The sequence below is a fragment of the Epinephelus lanceolatus genome, chromosome 20, assembly GCF_041903045.1.
Source record: "Epinephelus lanceolatus isolate andai-2023 chromosome 20, ASM4190304v1, whole genome shotgun sequence".
NCBI lineage: Eukaryota > Metazoa > Chordata > Actinopteri > Perciformes > Serranidae > Epinephelus > Epinephelus lanceolatus.
The window spans coordinates 32,211,116-32,223,125 of NC_135753.1; the positions used below are offsets into that span (position 1 = coordinate 32,211,116).

A 12,010-nucleotide genomic window follows, 5' to 3' on the forward strand; every position below is an offset into this window, starting at 1 on the left:
CTTTTTCTTACCTTTGGACAGAACCAGGCTAGCTCGTTCCACCTGTTTCAAGTCTTTGTGCTAAGCTAAGGTAGCTGACTGCTGGAAGTAGCTCCATATTTAGCATACAGACATGAGAGTTAGATAGAACTTTTGTCTAACTTTCTAAAAGAAAGCAAATAAGTGTATTTGCCAAAAACTTTTCCTTTAAAACAGATATTCAGTTGATTATCTTTTCATAGTTTTGGCCACCATTTTTACTGATTACAGTAACTTTGTACAAAAGTAGTCGTTGAGATCTGGGACCATGGTGACATCACTACAACAAAGTCTGATGTAGCAAAAATACAAGCAGTGAGACAATCAGGCAGGTTGTAAACAAGGGAACAGTTTTCGTAGACTAGAATAAACCACTTTAGTTACAGGGAAAACCAAAAGTAAATGCTCCTGGAATACCACAGTAATCTCTAATAAAATGGCAAGTACATTAGCTCAATGATTAATGTTTACAAGAAGGATCTTGGGTCACAATTTTGGCCTCCAGTGTTGGTTCATTTATAGTAAAACTGGAATGACTGTTGGAAACCCCCAGAGTGTTGATGTACCAGAAACTTTTGGCATTGTACATTTCTGTTTCTAAAGTGATGTAGTTCTGTTTACATGTACAGTACATGAGGTGACTTATGTCATCGGGAGGTGAGGGGGATGGTCGATGGAGTGACACCTAGGCAACCCAGCTGCGTACGGACATTGCAGCCTTTTCCAACTGTCACTGTGCCACCAAAACTAGGTATTTTAAGCCAGAACATGATCTTTTTCTAACAATAACCAAGTGGTGCTGAAACATAACTACATGTTGACCACAAAGTTTTAACATTTCCGCTACATAATGACGTGCAAACGTTACATACCGTATCCATGGTGTGCAGAAACGTACAATGCCTACATTTATTCTGGCGATTGGGTTAGATCTCTCTGTAACCTGTGACTCCTCAACCACTCAGCTTTTGTCACATTTTCCAGCTGCCTCAGTAGAGGCACAGTAGTGAGAAAAAGAGAACGATTTTAAAAAAGAGAAACACACATATACACACACACACACACACAACACAGTCCTTCAGTGCTGTCCAGCCACCACCTCTCCTCTTTTGGCCTTCATCTCCCATGGCCCTGTGTCCAGTGGACCATGGGTAAAACACAAGTAGGAAGAGAACAATGGCCTCTTTAGTGGCTGTCTAATGATGGGAAGGCCAGTGAGACACATGCATGCACGTACACACACACAGGCACACCCTCAAACACACAGACTGTATCTAAGGAAGAGGATGGTGTGAGTTCAGAGCCTCTCCCACTGAGGCTGAAGCAGACGCTGCCTTCTCTCGGATCACTGGCTAATCATAACAGATAACAGCCAACTCCATTCCACATGGAGCCCAGAGACCTGTGGAAATCTTTGTCTCTCCCACAGACTGATACACGTTCGGGCCACTGCACTCAGCTCTGTGGGGTCCGCCTTCCCTGTATTAGCTCTTTGTCCACCCTCAAAACTTTTCCACAAAGTCAACACAAACTTCCAGCGGAAAGTGCTACTTAGGAGAAAGATAATAATTAGCCACTGGATAGGTTTCACTGAGCAATTAGTTGAGCACAAAAATCTCTTCCATTATGTTTTAAGTGTCGAATAAAAATATAATTGGAGATAACAGAGGACAGGAAGTGAGCAGAGTGGACAGCATGGCTCCAGGATGGCGTTCTCAGCATCCCAAATGCACATTTTATCAATGAGTTTAATCAAAAAAGCTTCTTAATTGTTCCAAAGCGGCATCAGCATTTATTTGTGAATTTGATTAGTTCTAGAAAACAGCAGTTTGTTTTTGACAGAAGAGACTAGTTTATCTGCTCATAAGACGATGCCTCACTCTTGGGATAACCAGTGTTACTGATGTATTACAAATCCCTATTATTGCTCTATTATGTCTTAGTCCTCCAGATCAGGGTGTGCGTTGTTAGATGTAATTCAAAACCACATTCCCCTCCACCACTTTCAGGGCCCAATTGAGTTTGTGAAATATCCTGCTGACAGAAATCCTCGCCAGTATAAAATCATAATCCATCAGTGAGAACATCACAGCATTCAGATGGTGCAGGGAAATAACTAACTTGTTCCCCTCACATAATAACTCTAGTAACTGACATGAGTTCCCAGAGGAGTGTTTCAGTGTGTTTCAGTCGATACATGGAACGCCAGCTCTGGAGTCTGTGTTCAAAATGAAAGCTACATATTGTGATTTGGTTCGAATCTGATGTCACATAAGTTCCATTTATCTCAAAGGCGCACACTGCTACAGTATGTTGATTATTTTAATGAAATTATTACATCAAAGCCACACAATGAGAAATGGCCAACGGGTAATGTATTAGAGAGCTGAAAATGAAGTGAGCCACAGAACATGGTGCCAGCATTTATCCTTAAGCTCTTTCACTGGCGCACTGTTGGACACTGAAGTTTGTCTTCAGAAGTTGGGTGAAGTAGCGGGTGTGGATATACCTATCTAATTTCCATTAACACTTTAATAAAGCTGCTCTGCGCTTTCAAAGCCACGCTGACTAAATGGTTAACATGCTCAACAATGCTGTCCCCCTGCAGACTCTCATTTTATTCTGTCACTTCGTATTTTTGTCCCTCCTTTTAATCGTGTTCCAGGTGCTCACAAATCACATCAGCAGATGGATTTCATGACTTTGAAGCCCATCATTGTTGAAATAGGCTAAACTGGTCAGACACCCCGCGGTTCAATCCCATTTAGATGGGGAACAAGATTGAGAGAGGGAAGAAAAGGGAAGAAAGAGACGTGAGGTGCCGCGGCTGGCAGTAATACATTAGCACATTCCAGCCACTTTGCCGTGTAAGCCTCATGATTGACAGGTCCTTGCATGAAATGTACACTGAACAAAGATTTAAACGCAGGACTTTTGTTTTTGCCCCCATGTTTCACAGGTTTAAGTTAAAGTCAAAGACTTTTTTGTGCACTCAATAAATATATTTCTCTCAAGCTTTGGTCACTACTTTGTTGAGATCCGTGTTGATCCGTGAGCACTTCTCCTTCTGTAAGACAGGTGTGGCAAATCAAGATGCTGATTAAACAGCATCATTACGACACAGGTGTGCGTTGAGATGGTCACAATGAAAGGTCACTCTAAAATTGTTTTTTAAGGAGCGTGCCATCGACTGCAGGAATGTCCACCAGAACTGTCGCCCATGAACTAAATGTTCATTTCACTACAATAAGCTGTCTCCGATGTCATTTCCTGGAATTTGGCAGTACATCCAACCAGCCTCACAACCACATAAGTCGGTTACAATGACAAACCGCTGTCTATTAGACTAGAGCCAACAAAGAGAGGACTCAGAAAAAAAGATGTCAGTGCAGTAATAATCATTCCTAACAGAGGTATCCACAGGCACAAGGACTAAACTGGGTCAAAAATGCAAAAATCTGGTCTAATACGAAGAAAACACAAAGAAAAATGGCTAGAGCAACAACTGAGAACAAACTGGCAACAGACAAAGGACAGCACAAGGACTAAATACACAAGGGAGGATAGGTAATAAGGGACAGGTGAAACCAATCAGGGTGAGGCAGGTAATCACATAGGAGGGAAACACATAGGGGCAGGAAGTAAAGTACCTGAAACGAGAGACAAGGGTGAGTATCAAAATAAAATAGGACATACATGACCTTAATGGATGTAACACTGTCAGGTCAAGCGAGTGGTGAGCTTCCCTGAGGCAGTGACGGGTTTCAGAAATGTGTTGGTTATGCAATCCAGCTGTTGCATTAGCTTTTTGGGTGGCTGGTCTCAGATGATCTTGCAGGTGAAGACGCTGGATGTGCGGTGTCCTTGTGGACCTGGATGTGGTTGCATGTGGTCCAAGGTTGTGAGGCCGGTTGGATGTACTGCCAAATTCACAGAAACGACACCGGTGAAGTAGTAGTAGTGAAATGAACATTCAGTTCACCGGCAACAGCTCTGGTGGACATTCCTACAGTCAGCATGACAGTAACAAGCTCAAAACTTGGGATGTCTGTGGCATTGTGTTGTGTGATGTACTGTACATTTTAAAGTGCTTACACGGATCTCAACAAATTTTGAGAGAAATATATCAATTGAGTGCATAAAAAGTGTTCTTTCACTTAAACCAGTGAGAAATGGGAGAAAAACGTGTTGCGTTTGAGCTTTTGTTCAGTATAATATCAGTTGTACTTTGATTACTATTCTCCCTGTTCTTTCTAATTCTGTCTCTTTCTGCTCTGCATGTGCTCAATAACATGATCCAGAAGCCACTAACCACTCATGCTTGTTTATGCTCTTTAACAGTATCAGATGAGATTAACTGCAGCACAAGAACCAATGGAGGTAAGCAACCATGCCTGGACCAGCTCAATACTGTCACCGTTATTACAATGGACCACCGTGATTGTTCAGCTGGCGCCGCGGGTCAATAATAGAGATTCGAAAAGCAGCCTCACACTTTCTCCATAACCAGCTCATAACCAACTATTATTGGTTGTGTGATCTTGGCACCTTTAGATGCATATGGAGGAGAGAGTTGTTTGAGGTAATTGCAGCATGATCAAAAGAGGTTTTTCATATTGCTGAGAGGGAGTTGCATGGCGTTGAATAGAGACTTGGCAACTAATGTGGGAACCTGTGCCATTGTGCTCGTTCTGCAGTGCAAATGATTGAAGAAAACACTCATTACTCCAGGAGTTGTGTAGGGCTGGAGGGAGCCAGGCGATGGAGTGGCATTTGCAATAGCGAGACATTCATTGCCAGTTGGCCTCTTCAGCTCGCTGCAATTGATCCATCATAGTCAGGCTGTTTTGAGCTCTGGTTGGAGCATGTTAGAGTGCATTCACTCTATGAAATTAACACAGAATGAGCTGATGACTGAGTCATGGGGGGATATTTTTGAGTGATTTCCGAGAGCACTAATTGGAAACTAACGTGCCTTTTGCCTGTTGTGTGCAGGGATATTTGAAAAAGTCCCATGTGGTATATCACACCATGCCATATCAGGTACTTGATAATACATTTATGCAGAAATATTAAGAGATGAACAGAGCGTAGTCACTGATAGGCGAACGATGGTGAATGAGAGACACGCACTTCAAGCTCATCCTTATCCAGCCAATTCAGTTTCTAATCCAGTGGGTTGCCAGACTTGGCACGGGAGTTGCCAGCCTCTGCATATTAATAGTTTAGCTAGTTGAGTGAGTAGGCTGAGCTGGAGAGAGATGAACAGATCTAAAAATATGTTTTTATTGGGTTTATAAAACTGCACAATCACAGGACAGTATCCAGCATCCTTGATTGAGATATTAACCAGTCCAGGTAATGATGATTCCTTTGTGACACAGCATACAGAGGACGTCCTCTGTCAGGCTAATGATCCACAACTGGCAGAGACATAGGAGCCTGAGCGACCCAGGGACGCCTCGCATTCACTAGGATACCTGGACATGGCCTTCCCCCAACCACCTTGGAGGCTATTTTTAACATAATTACCCTTTTACCGCCCTGCTTAAAGCCCCAGCTCTCTGAATAAATTATGTGTAATGGAGCCCCTGTCTGTACACAGATCTTTACATGCAAGGGCCCGTGGTGAATAATGGCTGGGGAGCATAGTTTTAGCTGCTCTAATTATACTATGGGCTCCTGTTCCTGTAATAACCGCTGCTGATTTATTCATGGAGTTTGCCATACCTCCCCTTTAACGTTTAATGGCAATGGATCTTCTCCAATTAACTGTCCTTGCCCTTAATCAGGCTAAGGAGCACAGCACGTCGGCCATGACAAAATTCCAGGTGCACTTTTCCCCCTATTTGGTTTGATTGTCTTTCTTTTTGTATATTTCATTTTGATGATTTTCATTTCTCCTCCAGACGTGTGGGGAGTGACAAACGCGTGTCTGTATGCGATGGGGGAATATGTATTTTCATCCCTCTGAATAAGAGGGAGATGAGGAGCAGAGCACTGAGGCTTCTGTTGTGTGATAGGAATCACATAATAGACTGGCATACAGAGAGCTGTCCGTCAAACTCTCCCAGGAGAGCCAGGACTGCTTCTGATGAAAACAAAGGCAGGTTCGAGGCAGCCGGGGTCTGTGGGCAAACTCCGTCTCTTTGCCTCGCTCTCCCGTTCTCTTTGTCTCTCCGCTTCTCTCAGTCATTCAACACGCAGACTAGAAACAATGGCGAAGGGGATCGTGGTGCGGAATACGGAGTGGGAGGATAATTCCCTGTTTCCGATTACAGCAGATGTCATTTGTGTTCCCTTGAACTGTTGCATCGTGTGCGGCTCTAACTTGCAATCCCATTGTGTCAAACATGCACCCTGGCTTCTGCGTGTCCGCTGTTGGCAGGCTTTATGCATAAGCTTCAAAAAACCTCAAATTTACATGGCGTTTGCACGGGGTTGATTGAGTTTTATCCACAAAGTATGAAAAAATTACAGCATTTTCCTGCTATGCTGTATATGCGCCTATGTTTCCTTATAATGTGTTTTTTCTTTGGACCGTCCTCTCTTGTCCTTCGCATGATGAGATTACTCCCTCTGAACAAATGAATTACATGATTTTTACTTGCATTCGCTGGGTCTTGTAAGGCTTTGCATGCTTTCCTGGCATTAAAATTTGTCATAGTAATCAGAAATGGCCCACCTCTCCTGAGCAACTCAGCAGTAAAATGAATCGTCTGCTCCTGCAACCAGAGAGCTTTTAACTCTCTAGACATTTGTAGCACACAGTAAAGTTTCATTTTACTGTCCAAAGCAGCCTGAAGGCGCACATACGAGCTCCTCCCGCCAAATGGGATGCGGCATTATAGGATTGGTGTTCATTTATTTGAATGGCACTTTCAGGACTGAGTCAGGTTCTCTTGGGAGCGGGCATTTTTATTAACATTGACGAAAAGGAAGAGAAAATGGCGTGTTAAAGACATAACAGTGCGTTTACCAGTCTGGAAACCCAACACCACAGGCTAACAGCTGACCTTTTAGCCTATCTGATTTGTTTGACACCAGATCTATAGTCGCCATGGATGATAGAGTAGCACTCACACTCTCAGTAAGGGTGCATTGGTAGCAAATGCAGCAGAAAGACGAATGCCCTCTTGACCCTAAAGGTCCTAAAAGTAACATGAAAACTTCCTGTTTCTTTAAAATGACACGATGATTGAAATAAAGAAGTCAGTCTCTGCTCTTCCTGATATTTATCCTCTCCAACAAGCTGTCTAGATGGTGTGTGTTTGAACTGTGAGACTCAGATAGCTGGCTAATCATAGTGAGCTGCTGCAGGTTTGCTTGGTTAAGGGATCAGGAAGAGAAAGGCAAAGGGGTTCAGCCAACACAAGAGACAAGCTGCCACTGGTGAAATTATGATAACAGGAGCAGCTTATATGCATTTCTGCACAGCATTGTCTTTCTTAAAGGGACAGCTCACCCCTAAGAATACATATTTTTCCTCTTACATGTAGTGCTTTTTATAGAGTTAGATAGTTTTGGTGTGAGTTGCCGAGTGTTGGAGATATCAGCTGCAGTGATGTCTGACCTCTCTTGAATATAATGGAACTAGATGGCTTGTGGTGCTCAAAGCGCCAAAAGAAACTCAACAGCCATGTCCTTTCCAGAAGTCATGACCTGGTTCTTCAAGATAATCCACAGTCCTTGTTGTGAGCAGTTTCATGTGGGAACTATTTTCTTTCTGCTGAACTACACCATCAACCGTAGTACTGCGCAGAAAGAAGCGCGCATCTCCTCATGGACGAGAGGCTCGTGCTCATAACAGCTCAAGATGTAATGGCGTCCTCCTTGGCTGAGCTGTAACGTTAGCTAGCTCAGTGGTGCTAGGTGAGCTAGTTGTAGATGCAGGCTTCCTTCTGTGCAGTGATGTGGTTGTTGGGTGTATTTTGGATGAGAGAAAATAGTTCCTACATGAAACTGCTCACATCAAAGACTGGATTATCTTGAGTAACCGAATCATGATTTCTGGAGGGTGAAATTGTTGTTGAATTTTTCAGCTGTATCTTTTTTGGCACTGTGAGCACCACAAGCCAGTCCCATTGTATTAGAGAGAAGGCAGACATGTCTATGGCCGATCCAGATTAATAAATAGCTCTAAAGGTAAAAGGAAAAATATGTATTTTTGATTTTGGAATGAACCGTCCCTTTATGCTTTCCACTCATTCATGCTCTGTGTTTACAGCCTTTGTGTATCCTCACTGCTCCGTGTCTTTTCTCTTCCTGCCGCCATCTCTCATACACTAACACGCATGTATTTTGAAGGGGCTGCTCCAAACAACAGTTACAAATTGTTTTCTTTAAATGATGGGGGTTTATTTTCTTTGCCTAATCTGTGTTTGGCTGTGCAACCCTCCGTCTAAAGCTCCGCTGTGATCACCCAGCAGCAGGTCATGCCTCATTTGGGCCACTTTAAACATGTCCAAGAGCTTACATAGATGTGTGTATGTCATGAGTTTGTGCCTCTTAAGGGGTTCCTGCATTGGTCATACACATACAAACATATACACCCAGTGTCTGCATGCGTGTGTTCTGTTCAGGGGGGTAAAGACAAGACGTTGTAGCAACATTTGCTATGAAAGCTAACAGGAAGAGCTGTAGGAGACGTTTATTTACACCACATGAAGCCTCAGAGGAATCAGCGGCGCACACTCAATACATGTGGAGGGTCTATATGGTCTACAGGGAGTCGTAAGAATACAATGCTGCTCTGTCCAGACTCCATCGACGTGCTATGCCCTCAGAGAGCCAGTGAGGCTGCTAAAGTAATTGAATCAACAGTTTATCCATTATTACTGATAGTTTCCTCCTCAGACGTTAACATCTAACAAGGCTTCACTTGCACATATTCAGAAATCCATCTTGTTACGTTTGACAGCGCCTTGCTGCACGCTGAATCAGGGCAGAATAAAGGGGACAGAAAATCAACCAGGCTGCTTGTTTACCAACTGGCGGGTAAGGTAAGAGCTCCGGGGAACTGACGGACGCTCCCTGACAAAATGAAATACCAATACCTGAGTCGCGCTCCACTTACATACCCTAAACAAACCCCTGGCAAGCATTGGAAAAATAATTACAGCTGTCCAGGGCCTGGCAGCAGTGTTGAAGAGGTAGACTGTTCAACATTCACTTTGCTTTCTGCACAGTTGGGCTACCAAATAATCTATCAGCACTGTGTATGTCCTCTGAAAGAAATGCTTTATCCTACAAGTTTGATATACTCTGTATGAGATACTGCAGTTACTGACTTTGCACACGTATTTTAAGCCAGTATGTGTACACTTACATGTCAAAGGGGACCATAATATTTATGGCCGAATTTCAAATAATAAGGTGAACATATGTAAAAGTGATCATTGATCAGACCGTTATGAATATGTTTTTTTTTTTTCTACTTTGCCACAAGATGACATCAGAATGTGACAGATTTATTTATATGGACTTCTGCTCCAGGCACGCTACTGCAAGTGTTAACATTGGACCTGGTAAATGGACCTGCACTTGTAAAGCACTTTTCTAGTCTTCCGACCGAAGCTCTTAAACACTACATGTCACATTCACACACACACACACACACACACACTCTTGTGGCTGAGGCTACCATACAGTAACCTTTCACACGCTCTCACACACCGATGGAACAGCCATCGGGAGCAATTTGGGGTTCAGTATCTTGCCCAAGGATACTCCAATGCGAACTGGGGGAGCTGGGGGTCAATCCGCCAATCCTCCGATTAGTGAAAGGCCCACTCCACCTCTGAGTGTCAGTCACCCAAGCCACCTGCTACATGTAGCTAAATGTTAACACCTGGAAAACATTTAAAATTTGGTTTCTGATATTGTACATTTCTCCTGCTGGAACATGTCCAGTTGTGTTTAGAAACATTTATTGGTGGTTTTTAACAGGACAAAGTGCCACAATTCTCCATTACAGTCATTCCCCTGCTGCAAGTACACTGCTACATGTAGCTCCATGCTAACATCGAGTACACATGTAATCTTGGTTGCCGATGTTGTTAATTTCTCCTTGATTTCTAATCAGATTACCACTGGAGCATGTCCAGTTGTGTTTAGAAGCATTTATTGGTGATTTTTAACGTGAGAAAGTGCCACCATACAGTCACTACCACGCTGCAAATACACTGCTACATGTAGCTACATGCTAATGTAAACATGTAACCTGGGACTGGGCTTCATTGTAAGGGGGGGGCTTAAAGAGACAGGCACTAAAATAGAGTGTTTCAGAAGGAGGGTGAGAGAGACAGTATGAAGAAATGTCTTATTTGACCATTAAGGCATGTAAACATGTTCTAGTAGAAACACAAACCAAAAGTATAAACTTAAAAATGAGCATAAGTTCCCTGTAATTGTGTTTAGTTTGTATAATGGTTGTGCTTTTTGCAGCATTCTTCAGCCTAACTAAAGTGGGTACTGGTCTTGTGTCATAAAGACATTGTCTGTCTTTAAAGCGTATTATTATGCCCCTGTTAAAGTGTGTATTGTGTTGCTGTGTGCAGTAAATGTGATGGCAGTGTATTGGAAAGGCTCCATATGTTCTAGCTTTGGTCTGCAGACGATGTGTCACCTGATGTTTTGGTGTTTTTCTCCCAACAGGCTAATAAACATAAGGCAGATAACAGAGCCCTGTTCTGCCCTTATGATGTGCTATTACCTGCTATCTAACATCTGCACATGCAAAGGACATAGGAACGGAGCGAAAGATGGCAGCTGTGAGATGCTGTTTATGCTAAGATGAGCTATTGAATACAAAAGAATGGTGCTGGAAACAAGTTGACTTAGATTTGCCGTCTCTCTGTTTCACTCAGCCTCGCCCACTGAATAAAAGAGAGAGCAGTGAGGGGACCACCTATGGAAATAGTTTTAGGTTTACACTCTATCTAAACATTTGGGGAACTTATAATAGTTGAGTATAACATTATGATCACTCTGGTGCTGCGGTACATTGCTATCTTTGATATTGGCCCATTTATATGCATTATGCTTCAGCCACATAATTTAACTGCACAGACACAAGGACAAAGGTTGAATTATAATTCTCAACAGGAAAATGTCTCAGTGAAGATATAATACTCTGTTCTCATTTCACACACTTCATTGGCCAGGCAATGGCATCATTTGTTTTTCATGTTAATTGCCAGACTCACACCTTCTTTTGGCTTGCCAAGTACGCCACATAACATCATCCCGTATGAAACCAGCAACACGTGAATGATTCATCGACACTCAGTGAGCTCCGAGATGATGGCTTCAGGTCGCCTTTGTGGGGGCGTTAGAGTCGCACACTATTAGTCTGCCGGCTGACGCCATTTCGTCTTCCCACAGGTTCGACAGATCAAGAGGTCGGACCCTCGCTGGGCCTGAAAAAGTCCAGCTCCCTTGAAAGTCTCCAGAAGGCTGTTGCCGAGGGGAATGGTGAAATCAACGTCAACAGGCCGCGCTCACGGATTGTCAGGGGCCGCGGCTGCAACGAGAGCTTCCGAGCTGCAATCGACAAATCATACGAGAAACCTGGATCCTCAACGGCAGAAGAAGAGAACAGCATGGAGACATGTGAGTGTTTAGACACAGACAAGACTCTTCATTCATAGTAGTGCACCCAAAAGTGTGTCGTTATATAATGTACAATAAAAGATATTAGTTGATCATTACACAGAAACTTAGTGAGTGTAAAATAGGTCAGCTGAGTAAAGCTTCCCCAGAGCCTTTTCAGGATGGCAGGATTTACCCTCAAGTAAACTAGGTTAGGGATCCCCCCTCTTCTTTGTGTGTGTCATAAAACACATCTGCAATGAGCGTCTAGGTTACACACTCATTAATATTTACATAGTTCATGTTGAGTGGAATTGTCAGAGACTGTGGCGGCATGTTTCCCCAGGAGCGTACATACTCTTAAAGTGCATTGCCATGTTTTTAAACAAGAGTGCACGCA

General features: G+C 43.2%; 1 protein-coding gene across 6 annotated transcripts in view; it reads left to right on the forward strand.

Moving 5' to 3' along the window:
- The window catches only part of LOC117264743 (partitioning defective 3 homolog), a 424,452-nt gene that overhangs the window by 281,199 nt on the left and 131,243 nt on the right, over positions 1 to 12,010 (forward strand). For 4 of the 6 annotated variants that reach the window (XM_033638949.2, XM_078162514.1, XM_078162513.1 and 1 more), the window contains 2 exons: positions 4,360 to 4,398; positions 11,404 to 11,631. In XM_033638949.2, the coding sequence (XP_033494840.2) occupies positions 4,360 to 4,398; positions 11,404 to 11,631 (267 nt within the window). The remainder of the gene's footprint in view (positions 1 to 4,359; positions 4,399 to 11,403; positions 11,632 to 12,010) is intronic. The other 2 variants (XM_033638950.2, XM_078162515.1) reach the window with 1 other exon arrangement.